Source organism: Mesoplodon mirus (assembly GCF_964341445.2).
Source record: "Mesoplodon mirus genome assembly, chromosome: 9".
Lineage (NCBI taxonomy): Eukaryota > Metazoa > Chordata > Mammalia > Artiodactyla > Ziphiidae > Mesoplodon > Mesoplodon mirus.
In genome coordinates, this window is record NC_138985.1 from 68,580,265 (window position 1) to 68,604,596 (window position 24,332).

Here is a 24,332-nt window from a genome sequence, read left to right on the forward strand (position 1 = left end):
AGATTGAAATAAATGTTTGTGTTTTATTCATGCTAAAAGTATTTGTTCTATCCTTCAGGATGAAGTCTTGTAATACTTTTATAAATTCCTTAATATTAAAATAAGCCTCACTGTGTTTCCTCCAAAAATTTTTTTATCGGGTGATTGAGTTTGGGTGGGGAGTGAGCCTAATGATTAGAGAAATATGGCAATTCTAGGTCATTTTTACTCAAGAGAGTGGAATGTGTTGCTTAACTCCAGAGTTTCATAGATCTCTGATTTGGGGAATAAAAACTGGAATAAAATTATTCCCAGGACTCTAGCTCTGTTTATTGAATAGTATTTTTATCTATCTGATTTGAATTCAAATGCATTATTAACACTTTTCTTCTTTTCAATATAGGTGGAAAACAGACCAAAATATTATGGAAGAGAGTATGTATTATGCTATTCATTGTTTTAATAATGTAATAAGTAGTCACTTTCTATGTCATTTAAATATTAAATATTAAAATTTTTCCAATATGTAGTCTTCATCAAATGTCCATTGTGCAAGAGTTTAATAATAAGGATAAATGCAATCAGATCCCTTTGTACTGAATTTTCTTATAATATTCAGGTGCTTGGCTTCATGAATGTGGGAGGGAGACTATCTCCTGCTACATTCAGTTCTCTTCACAAAAGCAGCCACTGAGTGCCTGGCAAGTATTTGAAACGTAAGGCGTAAGGCGGCATTTTTCATAACTGTGGCTCTCTTAGTATTTCATTTCACTTTCTACTTCAATACTGTGTAAACAGCTAGGGTGTCGAAGAATGTAAACTGAGGCTGAATTCCTTACTTTCATCTACCTCAGTAAATGCAACACTCAGGAAAGTCGTCCCATTTCCTTGCAGTCTCCTAAAAACAAAATGATGATTTCTCTTGACATGGATCTATTAGCCAAACTGCCTTAATACCATAATTATGATTTCCCCCATTTTCCTCTTTTTTTAATATATATATTTTTTAATGTGGACCATTTTTAGTCTTTATTGAATTTGTTACAATATTGCTTCTGTTTTATGTTTTGGTTTTTCGGCCACAAGGCATGTGGGATCTTAGCTCCCTGCCCAGGAATCGAACCTGCACCCCCTGCATTGGAAGGCGAAGTCTTAACCACTGGACCGCCAGGGAATTCCCCCCCTTTTTCCTCTTAATTTCATCTCTTGTTTTACTTTCTCAGAAACCTACTGCAAAGCAAATACGCATTACCATAAAAATAGCTGGCAGTCTCGGGCTGTGGCATGTGCACAGCTCACAGCAGGCAGAACCAACCAGACAGAGCAAAGGGCGGGGGCGGAGGGGGGGAGGATGTCAGTCAGATGCACAATTCGATTTTCTTCCCATGACCCACCTGGAGGCATTATAAGGTTAAAGTCTCTTTCAGCTCCCAAAGCTCTCCCAGCCAATCCAAAACCTTCTTCCTCTATTCCCTTACCCATCAGAGCTTCACTTCCGTGATGAATGACCCTCTTATTTGTCCCAGTTCAGCAGCCACTTCCTAATTGCTACGGCTGCGTTTCTGAACCTTCCTACCGGGCCTTGGGAATTCAGTTGGGGGCTCTGGAATACCTGCCTGCATCACTGGCCTCCTCTCTCTTCCACCCCCATGTCCCTAACATCTAACCTGGTTGTAATAGGACTTATTTTTCTTCAGTATACTGATTTGGATTTTGCTCATAGAGCAAAAGAAAAGAGAATTAATTTTAAAAAGAGAAAATGAAAACCTATTATATACTTCTCAAATAGAACATTTTTGTACATGAATTCCAAAAGAAACTCTATTTATTGTTTCCCTTTTTTGCATAAAAGTTTTGTTGAATAATCTTCTAGTTCTCATAGTCCAACCTCCCCTCCCCCGATCGACATAAACTATAGAGTGAAACGAGACCAAAGAAACATTTTCTTAACCATAAAAAAGGAATAGGGCTTCCCTGGTGGCGCAGTTGTTGGGAGTCCGCCTGCTGATGCAAGGGACATGGGTTCGAGACCCGGTCCGGGAAGATCCCACATGCCGCGGAGCGGCTAGGCCCGTGAGCCATGGCCCCTGAGCCTGTGCGTCCGTAGCCTGTGCTCTGCGACGGGAGAGGCCACAACAGTGAGAGGCCCGCGTACCGCAAAAAAAAAAATATATATATATATATAGATATAGATATATATCTATATCTATATCTATATCTATATCTATATATATATATATATCGTATTAGAGGGACGTTAGCTTAAAAACTTCATATTCTGTGTTTCCCTTTCTTTTTTAAAAATGAAAGTTTTTGTTGTTCCATTCAAAAAGTAAGACATGCTCTATTCAGGAAACATATATGCATATTTTTTTTCCTAGAAAGAATCACAAGAAAGTGTGTTCAATAGATACCATTAGAGAAAGGGAATTTTTATTTCTCTACTGTTTATATTTTTGTTTCTTTCATGCCTTTTAACTTTCAAATTTTGAATTTTCCCACTGTGGGTAGGTATTACTTTTGTTCTTAAAAAGTTAATCAATTAATACCCAATTAATTTGGGAAAATTAGAGCATATAGGAATCTACAAGGTGGAAAACACCATAGCCCCACCATGAAAGAGAAGCATTGTTAACTTTTTTCCCTTCGTCTCTTTCTTCCCAGTCTTTGTGCAGGCTCTTTTTTTTTGAAAAGTTGGGATCATAGATATATACATGATGGGTACTTTTAAATCCATGCCTAAAGGGGCTGATGAGCCACACACTGGGTCTTCAGATGCACAAGATTGTCATTTTCTTCTTTTGAACAATTAAATTTAACTTAGTTCTTGACACCTGACATCTGCTGCTGGCCATCCCTGAAACACGTCCATTCAAGGGAGTTCAAACAAAACTGCTTTCAGGTTAACTGCCTATTTGGGATATTCCTTCTCCCATTTTTTTTTTTTTTTTTGCCCTTCTCCCCCAACAGAGTGACCTGGGTCAGGGGTGTCAGGTTTCTGTGCCCTTCGCTGCGTGTGCCTCTTCCTGCTGTGGTCACCCCCTGACCTGCCCTGTCAGGTTGTGTCTTGGACATCCCAGCCTCAAACCTCTTGTGGCACCAGCTTTTGTCCTTTCTGATGTGGGAAACTTTCCAACGCCCTCTGCCCTTCTATCCTCTCCACGTCCCTCCCACCTCTCTCTCTCTCTCTCTCTCTCTCTCTCTCTCTCTCTCTCTCTCTCTCTCTCTCTCTCTCTCGATGGCCTGGGTTCTGCAGGGCTCCCCTCAGGTCTCTGCCCAAACCATGTCCAGCCTTCTCCAGCCCCTGCTCTTGCTGCAAAGGAGGCTTCTCCACCTCCCAGCTTAGACCCACTGAACATGGATTCTGGCCAAATTTCTCCCAATCTCCTTCCCAAAAGAACTGGGGACACTGGTCTTTTGGAAAGGAGGGTTGCTCTTATGTCACTCAGCACATTCATCCTCACCCCGGAAAAGCGATGCTGCAAGACCTCCATACATTGACTCTCAAGATTTAAAACCAAAATTTGAGAAGCCAGAACACCCCTTTTTCCCAAGCTATCACTTGGGAAATATATCTCAAAAGCCCTAGGCTTTTGAGAGTTGATCTGAGAACTCAAGGCCAGAGTGTTTGACCTCACTCCCCTAGGACTAAAGCTTCAGCTTGTAAGGTCTAGTTGTAAAGAATAGAAGGGAATTAGGACGTGAGTATTGTGACAGGCTTATTTTTTTCCAAACTGTTATCCTGGTACATGTGTCCTCTAAGAATCTTTGCATTCCTGTGGAAAAAAACAACAGCACTTCTTGTGTAGCCAGCTTCCCTCCCTCCTGTCTCCCTTCCAGGAAGGTAAAAGGGGATTCTCTGTCCAGAAAACGTCTTCTCTAATTTATTCCCCCCAATTCCCTAAGATTGGGTAATCCTAGAAAGAGGGTGGTGCTCCCTCTCCCAGGAGCCTGGGACCCCTTGGCCCTGGCCTCACGCCGACACAACCCAGCTCCCACCTTCCTCTGAAACACAGATTGATCAAATCTCTGATAACAGGGGTGAGCCGCTGTCTTTGCTTTAGGGCAGCAGAGAGAGCTGGCTGGTTGTGTGTCCCTAACTCCTGTCCTGTTCTCTTCTCCCCTGGCATCGCTGTCCACTCTCTAGGTCCCAGACATCCCCTCCAGAGCAAAGCAGTTACTGGCCAAGCTTGCAATCCTACCGAATTTTCTACATGCATGTGTATTACTTTTTAAATTGCAGGGGAAAAAATAAACATTATCTTTAAAAAAGAAAAATAGGTACATTTTCCAAGCACATCCCTAAGCGATTGCTCTCAACATTTAGAGGAATGGAAGACTGTTCATTACTTCTGGCTATTCTTTCCAGAGAATGAGCCTGTAAAATGAACAACACCCCACACTGAAGTAAGCAGGGTGATAACCAGTACGTGCTCCTTTGCAATCAGGATAATACCTAGTGATGAGCAGAGTGCTAAACTGGTAAATGCTCTTTTGCTTTTCTTCATGGATAAAAGAGGAGCCATAACCTGGCTTTTGGTTACGACTTTAATTTTCAGCTTATGATCAAAGACGATAGCAGAAAGCCAGGTGGACTGGGTGTTCTTCCTTTTGCCTTGCCTACTTGCGTGCTTACTATCTGTTTGGGTGCATGCTGAGAGCCAGGTCCAAGCCATCTGGAAGTATACAGTAGTCACACCCCTCTTCATTTAAATGGGGAGCTGTAGATTCCAGGTGGACCCGCCATCTTTTTTAGGCAGCTCTTTGTGGTCCATGTTGGTATGTGATCTGTTCAGAACAAAGATGGTCTTGTCTCTCCTCAGGTTTCATGGGATCATCTCCCGAGAGCAGGCAGATGAGCTTCTTGGAGGCGTGGAGGGCGCCTACATTCTCAGAGAAAGCCAGCGCCAGCCAGGGTGCTACACGTTAGCACTAAGGTGAGTCTGATTTCATCCACTGTTGCAACTGCTTTATAGGAGACTTTATTTTTTTCCCTTTTTTTTTTTGCGGTAAAATATACATAACATACAATGTAAATGTACCACTTTAAGCATTTTTTAGTGTACAATTCAGCGCCATTAAATACATTCTGTGTCCTGCAACCGTCTCCACTATCCATTTCCAGAACTTTTTCATCATCCCAAATATTCTGTACTCATTAAATCAATTGCTCCCCATTCCCCCCTAATTAGTTTTTATTTTCACTTCATTTACAAAGCAGCCAGCAGCATGTCAGAGGCTTATACATTTCCTGTTATCAGTTGATGGGCTCTGAGGCTCTGTTTATGCATACACAGCATTCTTTGGAGAATCATCTGCAAAGCTGGTGCTCTAGGGCTGCTTCCTTCTGAAACATCAAGCCTGCTGACTGAGACACACCTCTGCCTCCCTTCGCCCTCGGCAAAATTCTTCACCTCACGTTGTGCGTGTGTGCCTGCACAGCCGTGCACTTTACCAGGGGATTCTCTCAGAGATCACGCTGACCCACTGAGCTCCCAGGGGCAGTCATAACGCTCCATGCCAGCGAGCCATCAGAGCACTTTACCACAAAATCACAGTATTAAAAATCACAATTTCAGTGCTTAAGATTGGTCTGTTTACATTTTCTGTTTTTTCCTGGTTCAGTCTCGGAAGGTTGTGCTTTTCTAAGAATTTGTCCGTTTCTTCCAGGTTGTCCATTTTATTGGCATATAGTTGCTTGTAGTAATCCCTCATGATCCTTTGTATTTCTGCAGTGTCAGGTGTTACTTCTTTTTCATTTCTAATTCTATTGATTTGAGTCTTCTCCCTGTTTTTCTTGTTGAGTCTGGCTAATGGTTTATCAATGTTGTTTATCTTCTCAAAGAACCAGCTTTTAGTTTTATTGATCTTTGCTATTGTTTCCTTCATTTCTTTTTCATTTATTTCTGATCTGATCTTTATGATTTCTTTCCTTCTGCTAACTTTGGAGTTTTTTTGTTCTTCTTTCTCTCATTGCTTTAGGTGTAAGGTTAGGTTGTTTATTTGAGATGTTTCTTGTTTCTTGAGGTAGGATTGTATCCCTCTTAGAACTGCTTTTGCTGCATCCCATAGGTTTTGGGTCGTCGTGTTTTCATTGTCATTTGTTTCTAGGTATTTTTTGATTTCTTCTTTGATTTCTTCAGTGATCTTTTGGTTATTTAGTAGTGCATTGTTTAGCCTCCATATGTTTGTATTTTTTACAGATTTTTTCCTGTAATTGATATCTAGTCTCATAGTGTTGTGGTCAGAAAAGATACTTGATACGATTTCAATTTTCTTAAATTTACTAAGGCTTGATTTGTGACCCAATATATGGTCTATCCTGGAGAATGTTCCATGAGCACTTGAGAAGAAAGTGTATTCTGTTGTTTTTGGATGGATTGTCCTATAAATATCAATTAAGTCCATCTTGTTTAATGTATCATTTAAAGCTTGTGTTTCTTTATTTATTTTCATTTTGGATGATCTGTCCATTTGTGAAGGTGGGGTGTTAAAGTCCCCTACTACGATTGTGTTACTGTCGATTTCCCCTTTTATGGCTGTTAGTATATGCCTTATGTATTGAGGTGCTCCTATGTTGGGTGCATAAATATTTACAGTTGTTATATCTTCTTCTTGGATCGATCCCTTGATCATTGTGTAGTGTCCTTCTTTGTCTCTTGTAATAGTCTTTATTTTATTTTTTTATTATTATTATTTTTTTAATTTATTTTATTTATTTTTGGCTGTGTTGAGTCTTTGTTGTGTGCAGGCTTTCTCTAGTTGTGGCGAGTGGGAGCTACTCTTTGTTGTGGTGCACGGGCTTCTCATTGTGGTGGCTTCTCTTGTTGCAGAGCACGGGCTCTAGGCACGCAGGCTTCAGTAGTTGTGGCACGCGGGCTCATTACTTGTGGCTCGCAGGCTCTAGAGCACAGACTTAGTAGTTCTGGCACACGGGCTTAGTTGCTCCGAGGCATGTGGAGTCTTTCTGGACCAGGGCTTGAACCCATGTCCCCTGCATTGGCGGGCGGATTCTTAACCACTGCGCCACCAGGGAAGCCCTAGTCTTTATTTTAAAGTCTGTTTTGTCTGATATGAGAATTGCTACTCCAGCTTTCTTTTTATTTCCATTTGCATGGAATACCTTTTTCCATCCCCTCACTCTCAGTCTGTATGTGTCCCTAGGTCTGAAGTGGGTCTCTTGTAGACAGCATATATACGGGTCTTGTTTTTGTATCCATTCAGCCAGTCTGTGTCTTTTGGTTGGAGCATTTAATCCATTTACATTTAAGGTAGTTATCAATATGTATGTTCCTATTACCATTTTCTTAATTTTTTGGGGTTTGTTATTGTAGGTCTTTTCCTCCTCTTGTGTTTCCTGCCTAGAGAAGTTCCTTTGGCATTTGTAAATTAGAACACTCCCTAACACCATACACAAAAGTAAACTCAAAATGGATTAAAGACCTAAATGTAAGGCCAGACACTATAAAACTGTTAGAAGAAATCATAGGCAGAACACTCTATGACATAAATCACAGCAAGATCCTTCTTGACCCACCTCCTACAGAAATGGAAATAAAAACAAAAATAAATAAATGGGACCTAATGAAACTTAAAAGCTTTTGCACAGCAAAGGAAAACATAAAAAAAGATGAAAAGGCAACCCTCAGAATGGGAGAAAATATTTGCAAATGAAGCAACTGACAAAGGATTAATCTCCAAAATATATAAGCAGCTCCTGAAGCTCAATACCAAAAAAACAAAACAACCCAATCCAAAAATGGACAGAAGACCAAAATAGACATTTCTCCAAAGAAGATATACAGATTGCCAACAAACACATGAAAGGATATTCAACGTCGCTAATCATTAGAGAAATGTAAATCAAAACTACAATGAGGTATCACCTCACACCAGTCAGAATGGCCATCATCAAAAAATCTACAGACAATAAATGCTGGAGAGGGTGTGGAGAAAAGGGAACCCTCTTGCACTGTTGGTGGGAATGTAAATTGATACAGCCACTATGGAGAACACTATGAAGGTTCCTTAAAAAACTAAAAATAGAACTACCATATGACCCAGCAATCCCACTTCTGGGCATATACCCAGAGAAAGCCATAATTCAAAAAGACACATGCACCCCAATGTTCATTGCAGCAGTATTTACAATAGCCAGGTCATGGAAGCAACCTAAATGCCCATCGACAGATGAATGGGTAAAGAAGATGTGGCACATATATACAATGGAGTATTACTCAGCCATAAAAAGAAACGAAATTGAGTTATTTGTAGTGAGATGGATGGACCTAGAGTCTATCATACAGAGTGAAGTAAGTCAGAAAGAGAAAAACAAATACCGTATGCTAACACACATATATATGGAATCTAAAATATATATATATATATGGTTCTGAAAAACCTAGGAGCAGGACAGGAATAAAGATGCAGACGTAGAGAATGGACTTGAGGACACAGGGAGGGGGAAGGGTAAGCTGGGATGAAGTGAGAGAGTGACATGGACATATATACACTACCAAATGTAAAATAGATAGCTAGTGGGAAGCAACCACATAGCACAGGGAGATCAGCTCAGTGCTTTGTGACCACCTAGAGGGGTGGGATAGGGAGGGTGGGAGGGAGACGCAAGAGGGAGGAGATATGGGGATATATGTATATGTATAGCTGATTCACTTTGTTATAAAGCAGAAACTAACACACCATTGTAAAGTAATTATACTCCAATAAAGATGTTAAACAAAAAATAAAAGAAAATAAAAATCACAGCACCCAAAAGGCGTTACATTTACTGTACCTTCCTAACCTGGATCAAATATTTTATGTCCTTTGATCCTCATGGCAATCCTGTAAGGTTTGGTGAAGGTTTTCAATTTCAGAATTGGATTGTATTCCAAAAGTTCATTCGTGAACTCTTTGGAATTGGGAAGCTCTTTCTCCATGGAAGAAATGGTATCAATGAAACACTTCCCAGGGCCTTCCCTGGTGGCACAGTGGTTGGGAGTCCACCTACCAATGCAGGGGACACCATGCTCTAGAGCCCGCAAGCCACAACTACTGAACCTGCGTGCCACAACTACTGAAGCCCATGCACCTAGAGCCCGTGCTCCGCAGCAAGAGAAGCCACTGCAACGAGAAGCCGGCGCATGCAACGAAGAGTAGCCTGCTCTCGCCGCAACTAGAGAAAGCCTGCGTGCAGCAATGAAGACCCAACGCAGCCATAAGAATATAAATAAATAAATTTATTTTAAAAAAAAGAAAGAAAGAAACACTTCCCAGGTCAGCCCACAAAGGTGTGTTCAACCCACCATCTTGATGTTGTGATTGTGGAAAGGTAGATGCTTTCCAAGTTGCAAATGGGGATGACGTATCTTCAGTGATGTCATTATGAGGAAGCACTTCAAGAGTAGCAGGTGCTCTAGAAATGCAAAGTATTTTCCCAGCTTCCCAGCACCCCAGCAGCAGGAGTTGACAGTCCCAGTGGGGAGCCAAGCAGGGGCTGTGAGATATAGGACCGAGGCCAAGAGGGAACAATCAGCACTAAAGGGAGAGCATCCTAATGATTAGGTCACTGGAATGCTGGCTGTGGCGTGCAAGCAGGGAGCTCCACACAGCTCCCCTGTTTCCCTTCTGTTGGACCAACTGTGTTGGGAGGCATGGGGTGCTTTACTGATAGTGGTTAAAGATGTAATAATAAGGGCTTCCCTGGTGACACAGTGGTTGGGAGTCCGCCTGCCGATGCAGGGGACATGGATTTGTGCCCCAGTCCGGGAAGATCCCACATGCCTCGGAGTGGCTGGGCCCGTGAGCCATGGCCGCTGAGCCTGTGCGTCTGGAGCCTGTGCTCCGCAACGGGAGAGGCCACAACAGTGAGAGGCCCGCGTACCGCAAAAAAAAAAAAAAAAAAAAAAAAAAGATGTAATAATAAAAGGACATCAGGCCAGTGGTGATAGCTTCCCTTGCACAGGTAATTGCCTGGTACAGGGGAGGGGTGGAGGGGCATGGTTAGTTCCCATTAAGAAATTTAAGTAAGATATCTGTAAATCAGGCAGTACTCCCTGACTTTTACAAATGAGAATGATTATGACCCAATGGCCTTAGTGATTTCTAGGACCAAATGATGCCATATGACTGGCTAGGGTCAAACCCACCTTTGCCTCTTTCCAGGGATGTAGCCTCAATCAGGTACCCCATCTTTTCAAGGCTCAGTTTCCTGAGCAGTCAAACGGGGATAATAATTGCACCTGTCTCAACGGGTCTCCATGATAACTTAATGGGGAAAATCATGTCCAAGGGCTTAGCCCAGTGCCTGGCATTCAGTACACGCTCGGGAAGTTTTAGCTGCCATTGCCACTCACTGGCCTGATTTCTAACACTACTGTGATTTCTCCTTCCTCATGGGCAGGTTTGGAAACCAGACCTTAAACTACAGGCTCTTCTATGATGGAAAACACTTTGTGGGTGAGAAGAGGTTTGAATCGATTCACGATCTGGTCACAGATGGCTTGATCACGCTGTACATAGAAACGAAAGCTTCTGAATACATTTCCAAAATGACAACAAATCCCATCTATGAGCACATCGGATATGCCACTTTACTCAGAGAAAAAGTATCCAGGAGGCTAAGCAGGTCTAAAAACGAATCAAGGAAAGCCAGCGTCACAAACGAAGAACACACAGCGGTTGAAAAGGTAAGCTACACGAGGGACAAAAACAGTCTCTCTGTTTTTAATCTATGCTCAGAAACCGGACGATTAATTCTATATGTGATTTGCCAATATGTTGTAGGAGACCACCCCACCTCCACCGAAAGAACTTTAGAATTTTCATGCTAAAAGGGACCTTGGACATCTTTCAGTTCAACCCCCTCATTTTACAGATGAAGACAGTGAGGTCCAGAAATGTTTGATGATTTGCCCCAACTCATGCAGTCAGAGCCAGGACTTCCACAGATAATTATCTGTGAGTTTATTTGGAGTTTGAAAGGAAAAAAAAAATCCCATTAATGTTTTAGGATGAAACTAGTCACTTGCTTTTTAATTGCCCTTTGAGGTGTTACTGGCTCCATCTCTAGTTCCACCCAGCTGGCCAAATACATGGTATTTGCATTTCCTTCTCTTAGGACTGGGTGACCATGCGTGATCCACAGGTCAGCCGTCTCTTGAAGGTGGTGTTACCTAGATAACAGATTTTACTGACAGAGATGGGAGCATTAGCGGTGATGATGGCTCTCTCTGGGAGGCTTGGAAAGACAGGCTATCCTTTGTCCCAAAGGAGGAGTTAATATGCCTCGCCGAGGATTAGAAGCTCCTAAGTGGGTGATGCTCAAGGTGGTTGCATCATGGCAGGATGTGGCGAGGAAGATCTCATTTTCCTCTCCAGTAAGTTGCTGTTTATTTGAAAGACACCACCAGTTTGCTAGCAGATTTTTTGGATGTGCCTCTTTAGGAACCATCTGCTTTGCCTGGTCCTATCTGTTTTCCACTGAAAGAAAGTGACAGCCAGCCACACCAGTCAGCCCCCACTGAGTCTGTGCTGAGCCCAACTTCTAAGGCGAGCTTGGACTGGGGCAGATATAAATAAGCAGGGCAAGCACTGCTACTTCTGGTGGTTACTAATCCTTAATTAAACTGGAACGGCCCCCTTCGTCCCCCTGTTGTCCAGTGTTAGCAGAAAGCAAAGGAACCTCAGGTTGACTGATTGGGCTTCGGCTTTGGCGACGGGGATGCACCAGAAAGCACTGAAATGAGGAGGAGAGCAGAGGATGGCAGGCGGTCCTGTTGGCAGACAGGGGATGATCTTAATTGATTTGCTAATTAAGCTTTAGAGCCTAGGAGAACCTTCCTCAGAATCACGTTGAGCAGCTGGCTCATGAAAAAAATCATTTGCCATTTTCTTTTTATAACTCCAGAGTCTCCCAAGCACCTGTTTATTCTTTTGCAAATAATTGATTTGGGAAATGGTGGGGTTTCTGATTGTTTACATTTCAACAAAAGAGAGAGAGAGAACTTGGGTCCCAACTTTCAGAGTTTGTTCCCAGCTAGGCAAAAGCCGTTCCTTACTCTGTTTGCCAAATCTGTTCAAAAGTAATTTAGAATAGAAAATCTGGAAGCTGACCTTCCTAGCCATGACAAATCAGAGGATGAATTGTAAAATAAATCTCTGAAGTGGTGTTTATATTTCTGACTTGGAGAATGATGCCGCCAAAAAAGGCAATCTGTTACAACTGCAGGCAACACACTAGAACATTTCCAGGAAAAGAGGTGAGTAGGAAGTGACTCTTGTGTAGTTGGGATGAGAGTTTAGATCCTGGGTGTTGGAATTGACATTCACCGATTTCTACCCTCCCCCACAAGGGAAGTTGGGTCACTGGAAACTGATATTTCTAGATGATAGTCCCATGAGGAAATTTACATGACAAAATATGTCCTTTCTTGTAGATCATTTTGTACTTATTTATTAAAATTAAATTTTGGAGGAAATTAATAATCAGATTAATAATCACTTTGAGTGAGCCACCCAGTACACTTTCACCTTTTGAGGAAAAGGTTAAATAAAGAAAACGTTGAAGGAGGAGGTCCAAACTCAGTGAAAGGTTTGATGGAGAGGTGTTGGCGGTGCGGGTTTCTTGGATACTAATGATGCCTTGTTTGGCTTTCCTGGAGGACACTCCGAATACTGGGTCTGGTCATTTGCCAGGGGTCACTCATTTTGTTACTGGATTTGTGAAGTAACTTGGTACGCCTCCGTCTGTTTCTCTCTGACCTGTATTGACAAGTGGAATTACCAAGTCTCAGTCTTGCCAGAAATTCCATTTCCCTTAAAGACAGGTCAGTGGACTGCTGCCATGAAGACAGTAACTAGAAAAGAGGTGGTGGAAACTTGAGTGGACTGACTGAGAATGTCCGCGGCACCTGTCTGCTTTGGTAATGGCACGTCTTGAAGGTTTTAATGAGTGAAATGGGTAGGTTTCCTAATACTTCTCAAATCCAGACAGCCCAGCATTTCATTTTCCAGAGTGCTTAAACTCCATCCGCCCGTTTATTTTATTTATTTATTTATTTTTGCGGTACGCGGGCCTCTCACTGTTGCGGCCTCTCCCGCTGCGGAGCACAGGCTCCGTACGCGCAGGCTCAGCGGCCATGGCTCACGGGCCCAGCCGCTCCGCGGCATGTGGGATCTTCCCGGACCGGGGCACAAACCCATGTCCCCTGCATCGGCAGGTGGACACTCAACCACTGCGCCACCAGGGAAGCCCCACCCGTTTATTTTATTGATCATTTCCTAATGAATCCAGAGAGACTATGTTACCTGTAAATCCGAGAATATTAACAGTGTAAATTGGCAAAAAGATATTACCTACCCCATCAGATTTGAGCAGTTTCCAGATTTACCTCCTGTCAAGAACTTGATTTTAATAACTGCAGATGAGGTGGGGAGAGGGGAGGGTGCAAAAAAAATGTTGTGGTTGTTAGCCAATAGGAATCTGTTTGCTTTCTGATTCTTTAACTGATTTTTAAAACATTATGATCTATAAGGGCCACCGTTTCATGTATTAAAATGGTCATGCCCAGTGTCATTTCTTTTATGAAACTTATTTCAGAATTTATTCCATAGATGGATTGTCTACTGACCTCCAAAACTGGTGCTGTAAGCAATGTAAGAATAACAGGATTTAACATTGGTTCAGACATTTGCAGTTCGTAAACAGATTTCACACATGTGAAATAGTTTCCCATTTTATCCTCAGAACAACTTTGCCAGGTACATAGGGCAGGAATCATTATCCCCACTTTATTGAAAAAGTCACAATAGCAGGATGAGGAATCAGACCCACACTTCCTAACTCCAAGTTTAAAGCTTCTTAAATCTATGGAGCAACTGGACCTCATTCTGTTCTTATTGCCCTTATTGCCTTAAGCAAACACCCTTGCTTTTGACCATCCTAAGTCAATTGATGGTAAGAATCACTTAATATTTACGTGATGTGTTTTTGAAAATACACTGCTATTAATAGCTCTAATAACTAAACTGCCTTGTAAACGATACCCAACTGAATCAAATATATGTGACAACAATATTTTCAGTAGCACATTTATTAAGTAAATTTGGCTTGCTGGATTAAATTGCATTTATGCTTTACTGGAGAAAAATCATCTGTACTCTTGATACAATACAAGCACATTTAAGAATATATTATAGGGCTTTCCTGGTGACGCAGTGGTTGAGAGTCTGCCTGCCCATTCAGGGGACGCAGGTTCGTGCCCCGGTCTGGGAAGATCCCACATGTTGCGGAGCGGCTGGGCCCGTGAGCCATGGCCGCTGAGCCTGCGCGTCCGGAGCCTGTGCTCCGCAACGGGAGAGGCCACAACAGTGAGAGGCCCGTGTACCGAAAAAAAAAAAAAAAAAGTGACAGGTACAGTAATGACTCTGATCATCCATCTTCCTACTCACACACACGGTGTCATAAAATGGAAAGTGATATAATGCTGTAAGAATGGATTTGAACTTAGATTACATTTGCTCATGAAACCAGGTTTTACCTAGAGTTATTTTAAATCAGAATCCCCTAAGGGTGTGAAATTTGTCATGCAGTCTGGAAAAGAGCTGATTTGGCTTGGTCAGTGGTTCTCAAACCGGCTTCGGGTCAGAATCACCCTAGGAGCTTTTTAAAGAAAGACACATGTTAACCCCTCCTGACTTACTAAATCAAAGCCTCTACTGGTGAAGCTCAAGCATCTCTGTTTTTAAGGTTCCCCAGGTGATTCTAAAGTTCTCAGCCCCTGGTTAGATGAAAGGTCAGATGGGGAAGTGAAGGTTGTCAGATACTTGGGAGCATTTTCTTTTAAGGACTCCTGTCCCTCTTTCTCTAATGCCTCTTATATTTCTGAGACTCTTTTATGTCCTAATTTAGGCACTGGCATTCTTTCTCACCTTTACCTCCACACAGAAAGTTCTCCATGTAAACATTCTTAAGAGAGTAAACTCTGGTGGTTCTGGTTACCTGAGTTGGTTCAAAGGTTTGCTTTGCTCCTCTTTTCCTGGGTCCTTTCCCCAGATTATTGGCTAAAATTTAAATGATGGGGGAAATTAAATGTAGTAGGATTAAGAGAATTTAATGAAGAGACAAGAAAAAGTCAGTATCTCTTCTTTACGGGCTAGTGGGTGGTTTTCTTAATGACAAAGTTTATAGGACTAGGATTCTCAACCTTACCTGCCCACTGGGGAGTTTTCAAAAATACCAATGCCTGGGCCACACCCCCAGAAAACAGATTTAACTACTTGGGATAAGGGCAGAGCATCTGGTGTTTATATTCTCTGGGTGATTCTGATATGCAGCTAAAGCTGAGAACCCCTGCTATGGAGGAATAACTAAAAATGAGTTAGGTTGTTCTGTACACCAGATTTATCTTTATCAGAAAGCTTCTCCTTTTTACCAGTACCTTGCTATCAGTGGTCTCAAGGTTAGAGCTTTACAGGAACAAAAAGGAAAGTTATCCTAATACATTCAGTGTGTGTCAGATTAAGATGGTCCAAACAAACCTTCCTCATTCATCCCCATCAAAAATCTCTGGAAAACAGCGCGATGAACCCCTTGCTGAAGTATTTTCTATGCAGGCAGTGCCATCTAGTGGCTGAAAGAAGAGTTACATTCTGACTGCAATCTCAAAGGACCACACTTAACAGATGTGGGAGTAATGAGCAAGAACAAATTTTCGGCCAAGAATCCACTGAATCGTCCCCATTTCCTCAGGTTTTATAGCATAGATCAGGCTATGCAGTGGCTAGGGGGTGTCTGTTTTGTGGTTCGGGCTCATTCTTTGTGTAAGCAGGTGGGCAGTTCCTCCAGCTTGGGGCACTTAGGTATAAAAATGGTCCCAATGACCTGATTCACTGAAATTCTGGTCCTGCGTCACTCAAATTTTTTGGCCTCAGGGCCCTTTTATACTCTTTCAAATTCCTGGGGATCCCAAAGAGCTTTTGTTTGTGTGAGTTATATCTACTGATATTTACTGCATTAGAATAACCCCATTCTCCAAAACAAAAAAAAATTAGTGAGAATATTGGCATTGTTTTACATTTTGTAAATTTCTTAAGTGTCTGGCTTAATAGACAGTATCTGGATTCTCACTCCTGCTTCTGTATTCAATCTGTGGTGATATATTATTTCCTTTGAAGTATACGAAGAAGCTCTGGCCTCAAACAGATAAGTCATTGGGAAAAGGAAGAATGTTTTTATAGACCTTTTAGGTAAATTTGAATTTTTTTATTTTTTTAATAATAGAACAAAACTTAACAAATGGTAGTTTATTAAAGGTTACTTACAATGTCAATGGGTTGGAAAAGGCAATTGATAAAAATAGTTTTGACATTATGGACTCTCTGAGAGGATCTTGGGGTCCCCCAAACATTGGTGGACCACACTTGGAGAACTGCTGCTCTAGGCAGATGTTTGATGGACAGAAAGCACACCTTTTTTTTTTTTTTTTTTTTTTTTGCGGTACACGGGCCTCTCACTGTTGTGGCCTCTCCCATTGCGGAGCACAGGCTCCAGATGCGCAGGCTCAGCAGCCATGGCTCACGGGCCCAGCCACTCCACGGCATGTGGGATCTTCCCAGACCGGGGCACGAACCCATGTCCCCTGCCCCGGCAGGTGGACTCCCAACCACTGCGCCACCAGGGAAGCCCCAGAAAGCACACCTTTTAAAGTTTATATCTGTACGTCTCCAGGGAGGTGTTTGGGAGGAATTATTATGCCACTTTTATCACCTTTGACTGGGAGGTAAATGATTCTGTCGCCTGGGACTGCCGTCCACCTTTGGAGACTGCAGGGGTTGCCCTGATTATGACCTCAGAGTTCTTCCCAATGGCTCTCCCTGGGGGTGGGCAACAGCACTAATTCTGGGGCCTCTGTCATTTGAAAACAGCTTTCCAGGTAATTCTGATGCATATTCCAATAAAGAACCACCGACCTGCTCTTATTCCCTTCCCTGTACAGATGAGAAGTTGAGACCCAGAGCTCAAGGTGACATGGTGACAATGAGCACTGGCAAGACAAGACACCATTTGAGGGAATCCCATTATTCTCTTTCCTTGGCCTGGCACAGGGTGTTGGCCTCTTTTTTACTCTTCCAGTGCCTCTCCTTCCACCAGCTTTGCGTCTGTCTCATCAGGACTTACCAGTCTCCCCACCTCCACCCCACAGTGAGTCGCTGTCATTTTTGCCACCTAGAGCCATGCACCCTCTTTTGGAAATGGCACCCAGAGCCACTTCCCCTCCCACTCTCAGTTTATGCCCTTCTTTGCTCCCAGAGGTGGACTGGTGGTTCAAGGCTGATCCAAGAGGTCACATTTCCATGGCTACTCTGGTTGGTTCAAGGGTTGGCATGCGGTCAAGTCAGAACCCATGAAACCAATAGCCTTGCACTGTGAATTCCCAGAGGAAGGCCCTTCTGCCCTTTTTCTGCTGGGCTGGATCCAACAGGAAGTAGAGTCTGGGTGGCTAAAGCCTTCTAGCCACCACATAGAGTCTGAGAAAGTGTAGCCTGGAAGTGGAGAGAAAGAAACTGAGTCCCGAGGACTCAGTCTGAGCTGCCTCTGGGGCCCGCTGCGCTCTGCTGCCTGTTTCAGTGGTTACCAAGTCATTCCTGCTTAGCTCTTGAGCCGAGCAACGGGAATGTCTGTGTTGAGTTTAGGTGTCTGCGTCTTTATAACCAGAAGAACTCACACCACCCCCATCCCCTGTCCTCCACACTTTCGTCCTGCACTCACTGCTTGTCACCATTATCGAGAAAGCTCACTCACTAGTCACATTCAGGGTCCATTTTCATTTTAATCGAATCACTCTCACTATTCTTCTTTTACATGGTAACATCAAATCAGAAAAAGGGACATCTAGTGTTTACTGAAATGGGTAGGAATGTAGTGCCTGGATTACCAGGCAGACTGAGAGATAACCCCAAAGCCACCTCTGGAGTACATCTCTGCATCTCTTGCCCACAGCTCTGAAGAAGTGGATTTGTAGATTTCTTAATAATGACATGCACTTACATAAGATTATGGCAATCTGTTAAAGAGTCCTAGTGAACTCTGATAAACCAGACTTTTATCTGCTCATGATTTTGCCAGGAAATTTTTTTTAACAGGATGAGAAGAAACATAGCCCCATCTGCAGTATTGGATCTGCCCAGAGAGCCTCTGTTGAACATGAGACCTCCCAGATTATCAGTAAAACAGAGGATATGAATTGGAAACGTGCAGACCCTGAGGAAAGAAAGGTCAAAGTTTCAATCTGTAGTCTTGATTTATTTTTAAAAATAGTTTATTTATTTATTTAGGCTGCGCCAGGTCTTAGTTGCAGCATGCGGGATTTTTTTTTTTTTTTTTTCAGTTGCAGCATGTGGATTTCTTAGTTGCAGCACATGCTTAATTTTTCTGAATAATTTCCATTGTTATTAATGGATGTGAGATTGTCAAAGCCACAGCTTAGGTGATTTGTGTCTGTTGCCTCTGGAACAGGTTGCAAAACTGGCATTACTCGTTCCTTGATAATGAAGTGTCTGGCTGGATTTTATGGCAATAGTTTGTAAATGTCCCGATTGGTTTTGTCTCTCTTTATAGATAATCACTTTGAAGTTTCCACAAAGCTAGTAATTCACTTTGTACCTAGTCCCCATTTATGTCGCGAATGGTGTCTAACCATCAGAAGAATAAGTTAAAGTTTAAAAATGCAAGTTTTATTGCTCTCATGTGACTTGGTGGCTTAAAGTAATTATTAAGAAGTCAAATCACTGTCATGTGCAACAGATCCTTCTTTAATACTCATGTTGAGAATCAGAAATAAGATGCAGAATGATGAGCTATCGATGTCCCAACGTGAATTTAACAGAGTAGGGCTAGTTTATCACAGTTTATGTAAATTCCTTGTAAAACAATTCATGATATAAAATAATTCTAATATTTTTAATCTTGAATGATTATAGGAAATTTATAGTTACCAAAAAACTTTACATTTGTCAAGCATGGCATAGTTTTTAATCCATTATAAAGCTACATTATTTCATTCAGTTTCATAACAATCTTTAAGTTTTGAGTTCCTATGCTTTATCAGTAAAATAGCAAAAAAAAAAACAAAACAAACAAACAAAAAAACGAACAGGGAGGCCCAGGGATGGCCCAGGGTCATAGAACTAGCAACTTGCAGGTTGTATCACTAATAACTATTAATTAGAACGTGGCTTGGTTGACTTCAAAGCTGCTGTCCTTTCTACTCTACACACTGACAAAGTAAATTAACTTGCTTTGTGTCTAATTTGAAAGCTGCTAAACAAAGCATTATATTGGGAATTGTTTCCCTCTTCAAATGTCAGTCCTCCTGTCTCTGGCGTGATTCTAATCATCAGCCGCGCTTGACTAATTTGTTCTTAGGAAGAAATACATCTGGCTGAGGGAGTTCCTTAAGAAGACAAGTCGTTCATTACAAATATGCCTGCCTCTGTGATTTCTGTTTGAAAATCCCTCTGTGTATCTTTAGCCTGGAGCTATATGAATTTTAAAAGGATTTGGCAATATTGTCAAGCTCTATATGTGGACCTCCCCGAAATCCCAAATTGACAAGTATGAAATACATGCCTCAGCAGCAAGCCTGTATCCCACATCTTCAGATCGTGATGAAATAAATAGGGATGAGAGGAAATTGAAGCCATAGTTACCCTCATGAATGTTTGGAAGTAACGCATGACCCAGTTCCCCCAGCTTTGAAACACTGGTTGAACTCTGGGATTGTAAAATGATACACACAGAGTTTTTAATTTGCTGGATTTTTTCTTCCTCCAGTAAATTAAGTGTAAATATCAACCAGGTGACAAGAAAAGGAACACTAGCATTTATTGAGCATCTGTCATGCAGCAGGTGCTGGAGGGGGTGCTTTGCGTGTTCCGTCCTCACAGTAGCTCTGGGAGGGAGGAATTGGGGTGATTGAAGTAACTTATTCATGACCACCCAGCTGACAAGTGAACCGGAACCCAACCCCTGGCTGACTTGACGTGGAAGCCCCTTCAAGAGCTCCTGACTACTTGAGAGTAACCTTCTTGGAGTTATATACAAGGACTCTGATGACCTTGTCCACTTGCCCTGTCACCCTGCACACACATGCACACATCTCTTTGCCCTTATCCACTTCCTCTCCCCAGCTGTGTCCAGGAGGCCAGCACATATGAACCATTACTATTTCCTAAGCACACCAGCTGGCTTCATGCCCCTCAGCCTTTACCCAGCCTCCTCCAGCTCTCTGCAGTGGTCCCCCTCTCCTCTCGGCCAGCCCCCTGCCCTGATGTAAGGAACTCTACCTACCTTTGTAGATCAGGCTCAGGCATTTTCTGACCTACAAAGTCTTCCCTAACCTCACCCAAGCCTTCCTGGACATGCCTTCCTTTGGCCACCTCACTGTCACTTAGATTTAACTCTGTTTGCACTTAGCACACTGCACTGGAGAGTTCATTCATTCATTCTTAACTATCAATAATTAATAAGAAGTAAATATCCATTGTGTAGCTAATCTGTGTCAAGCACTGGCCAAGGCTGGCCAATTACAGTGACTAGCTCAGGATAGTCCAGTGTCACAAGCACAGTAAATGAGCCCCTGGGTCTTTGCTAAAAAAATAAGGAAGAGGCTCTTCCTTTCTTAAGTGGATCTTTTGAGCTTTTTTTTCCTAGTGCCGATTTGGGTAGAGTTTCTGTTTTCTGTTGTCAGAAGAGCTCTAATGGAGTCACAAAGGAAAGAGGCCTATGCCTGGTAGAGAAGGATCTTCTAGAAAAGGGAAGACATGGGGCTTCCCTGGTGGCACAGTGGTTAAGAATCTGCCTGCCAATGCAGGGGACGCGGGGTCGAGCCCCGGTCCGGGAAGATCCCACATGCCGTGGAGCAACTAAGCCCGTGCGCCACAACTACTGAGCCTGCGCTCTAGAGCCCGTGTGCCACAAGTACTGAAGCCCACGCGCCTAGAGCCCGTGCTCTGCAACAAGAGAAGCCACCATAATGAGAAGCCCACGCATCTCAACGAAGAGTAGCCCCCGCTCGCCGCAACTAGAGAAAGCCTGCGTGCAGCAACGAAGACCCAATGCAGCCAAAAATAAATAAATAAAATAGAAAAGGGAGGACAGTGGGCAGAGCCTAGTGACAGGGTTGTAAAGAGGAAGGCCCTTGGCAGACAAGAGAGCCAGGTAGGGGAAGGGAGGCTGATGAGATAGGTGAACTGGAGAAGGGCCATGTAAAGCAGGCTGAGAAGTTTGGACTTTATACCTGAAAGCTTGAGGAGTTTCCAGAGATGTAAGTTTTAGAAAGATGAATTGATGCCAGCAAGGAACATCTTAGGTGTTCTCTGAATACCCACTGCTTTTGTGTGACACGTTTCCTTCTCTTCGGAAGCTCTCTGTGGTGCCCTCTGAAGGGCACGTCTCCTCACACAAAAGGTGCAGCTCAGTGGTTAAGTGCATGGGCTCCGGGGCCAGTGGCTGTGTGGCCCTTGACAAGCATGTATATACTCCCCGTGTCTCGGTTTCCTCCTGTGAAAATAATCATAACCGCCTCCTAGAAGGGTTGTGCCTGGTGACTAAGTTAGTGGCAGGCACAGCCCCAGGAGCAGTGCCTGCCACATGATGCGTCCTTACGTAAGGCTAGCCTTTGGTTCTCTCTTCGCTGTGACCCCTGAACCGGGTCACTGCTCACCGTGAGCTCCACAACCAGAAGTGCTCCCCCTCCTAAGGAATCTGCACCCCTACATCTCTGTGATGCTGGATCCCAGGCTTCCCTCATCCCCTCTGACACCACCCAGTGCCTGGCACAGAGCAAATTCTCCACCAAGGTAGGGACCGTGGAACTCTCCTTGGGACTCTCCTGAGCCCTCCTTTCCTGCCTTGCTCCCCAACCCCCAATCTGTCTCACCTGCACCTTCTTTTTTCTTTTTTCTTTTTTCTTTTCTTTTTTTTTTTTTTTTTGCGGTACGCGGGCCTCTCACTGTTGTGGCCTCTCCCGTTGCGGAGCACAGGCTCCGGACACGCAGGCTCAGCGGCCATGGCTCACGGGCCCAGCTGCTCCACGGCATGTGGGGTCTTCCCAGACCACGTCCCTTGCGTCGGCAGGCGGACTCTCAACCACTGCGCCACCAGGGAAGCCCCTAAATTTGTGTTTACCAAGATAAACAGATTTCTTTTGTGCGGGACTTCTCAGTAGGGTCATGTAAGAATCTTCACGAGGGATTAGAGTATGAGTGATTCCCAGCGTATTTGCCCATTGAACCCTTTCAGTGCTGAGCGACCCTCCAGACTGATGTTCTGAGAACACACCTTGGAAAAACTGGGACCAAAGGAAATGAAAAATAGAGGATAAGTGTCCACATTCAGGGGTCTGCATTGTAACTTGCACTGTTATGGTCCTTTTTACATATTTGCCTTGTTAATTCCACTTCCTCCTTCAGTCTGCTCCAGGCCATGTTCTTGACTTTGGTCTGTCCATACAAGGCCCCAACTATCAGAGTATTACATGAAACATTATGGAAAAGACCCTGCGACTGAAATGGGAGCTCCAAGGGGGTGCCTATGTTCCCCGAATCACAGAACTTCAGCACTCAGAATGGAGAGAAGGGGGCAGTGATCCTGGCATTTAGTTCATGCTTATTATGCACCACTTCAGGCATGGCCACACTGTACAAAGTTATCTCACTTTGGTAATTGATGGGCGCTATAATGCACCGCCCATGGGCCCCACAGGACTGACAGGCTCATTCCCCCAGCCCTGGGTGGGCTGCTGGCAGAAGGCTGAAGAAAGGAGCTTTTGTCCACAGCCACATAGTCCTTCTTGGGGGTGGTCCACATCAAATGACCAGGTAACACTGAGACATAAGAGCCCAGCTCCTTGCCCCAGTTCAGGACAACTGTGAAGGACCAGCCTGGCTTCAGAACTCCCGGGTTCAGGTGAAGCCTTTGTCGAGGCTTCACCGCAGCAGCGAGCATCTCCCCTGCGCAGTCCTGCTTCCTTGCCTCCTCCGTAGGTACTGATCCCGAGAGTGCTCCCCCAATAAACTTCCTGTACCTTATGCTCACCTTGGGGTCTGCTTCCCAGGGAACTGGACCCATGACAATCTTACAGGGAGTATGAAATCTCAGGCTACAGACTGGAGGTGGAGAGTAATCACTCTATCTTCTTTTTTTTTTTTTGGCGGTACGCAGGCCTCTCACTGTTGTGGCCTCTCCCGTTGCGGAGCACAGGCTGCGGATGCGCAGGCTCTGCAGCCATGGCTCACGGGCTCAGCCGCTCCGCGGCATGTGGGATCTTCCTGGACTGGGGCACGAACCCGTGTCCCCTGCATTGGCAGGCGGACTCTCAACCACTGCGCCACCAGGGAAGCCTCTATCTTCTTTTTAGTTGAATTTGATTTCCATCTCAAGCTTCCATGCTGCTTAATAGTGATACCTTAGTCTTTGCCAGTCCAGGGATTCCTTCTCCCCTCTTCCCCTCTTCCCCTCTTCTTCCTGGGACTACATCTCATTTCCGTGGGACCTTAGGAGTTGTCACCTCTCTGTGCCAGCGTCCACTGAGACACGCTGTTCTGTCCACTCCCTGGTTTGTGGTCCACACCCCATTTGCAGCTACCTGCTTCTTGGTTCAACCCTCAGGTCTCTCCCTGCTGGCCATCTCTTGGTGACACATCTTTGTAGCTGCATGGGAGGGGCTATTCTCTTGCTTCCCACCCCTGCTGGGCTACCTGGGGACAACAGGAAGCTGCTGAATTTTCTACTATAAACATCATTTCTTTAAGGCAAAAAAAAACCAAAAGTGCTATGTGGTTATAGTTCCATTTTTTAGCCCTGAAGGTTCTGTTCAAAGTAAACCATTTAGGGTTGTACAGAATGTCCTGAAGAAGCAATTGTTTTTTGGTGTCCGTGGGTGAAAAAGGCTATCACACATGTTGTCCTTCTGCAGATACAGGTTTTAAATTAGTTCCACGCAACTGCCCACATTCTGTTAACATATCCTTATTGAGTACCTTCCATTTGCTGGACTTCCTTTGAGATTCTGGGGACACAGTGGTAAACAAACACAGGCAAAGTCCTTGGTGTCGCAGGGTTTAGAATCGCCTCCCTGGAGTTTTCTTGGCAGGCGTTTGGTTCCCACAAAGCCAAGACCTCTTCAACAGTGATTTCGACATTGAGGGAGCCCAGTGAGGTGGCATTTGCCCTTCATTTCCCATGTCGTAGTTATGTGAGATCTCACTCTCTGTGACCCTCTCCCAAGGGGACATCAACGCTCCCTCTACTCAGTTGATTATCACAACCAATGCCTCTGTAAGGAATCAGC

At 43.8% G+C, this 24,332-nt stretch overlaps 1 protein-coding gene across 1 annotated transcript in view; it reads left to right on the forward strand.

The window, feature by feature from the left end:
• Nucleotides 1-24,332, forward strand: part of CHN2 (chimerin 2) — a 339,445-nt gene that overhangs the window by 206,505 nt on the left and 108,608 nt on the right. The window contains exons 4-6 of the mRNA XM_082633033.1: nt 383-414; nt 4,803-4,916; nt 10,382-10,667. Coding sequence (XP_082489159.1) covers nt 383-414; nt 4,803-4,916; nt 10,382-10,667 — 432 coding nt within the window. The remainder of the gene's footprint in view (nt 1-382; nt 415-4,802; nt 4,917-10,381; nt 10,668-24,332) is intronic.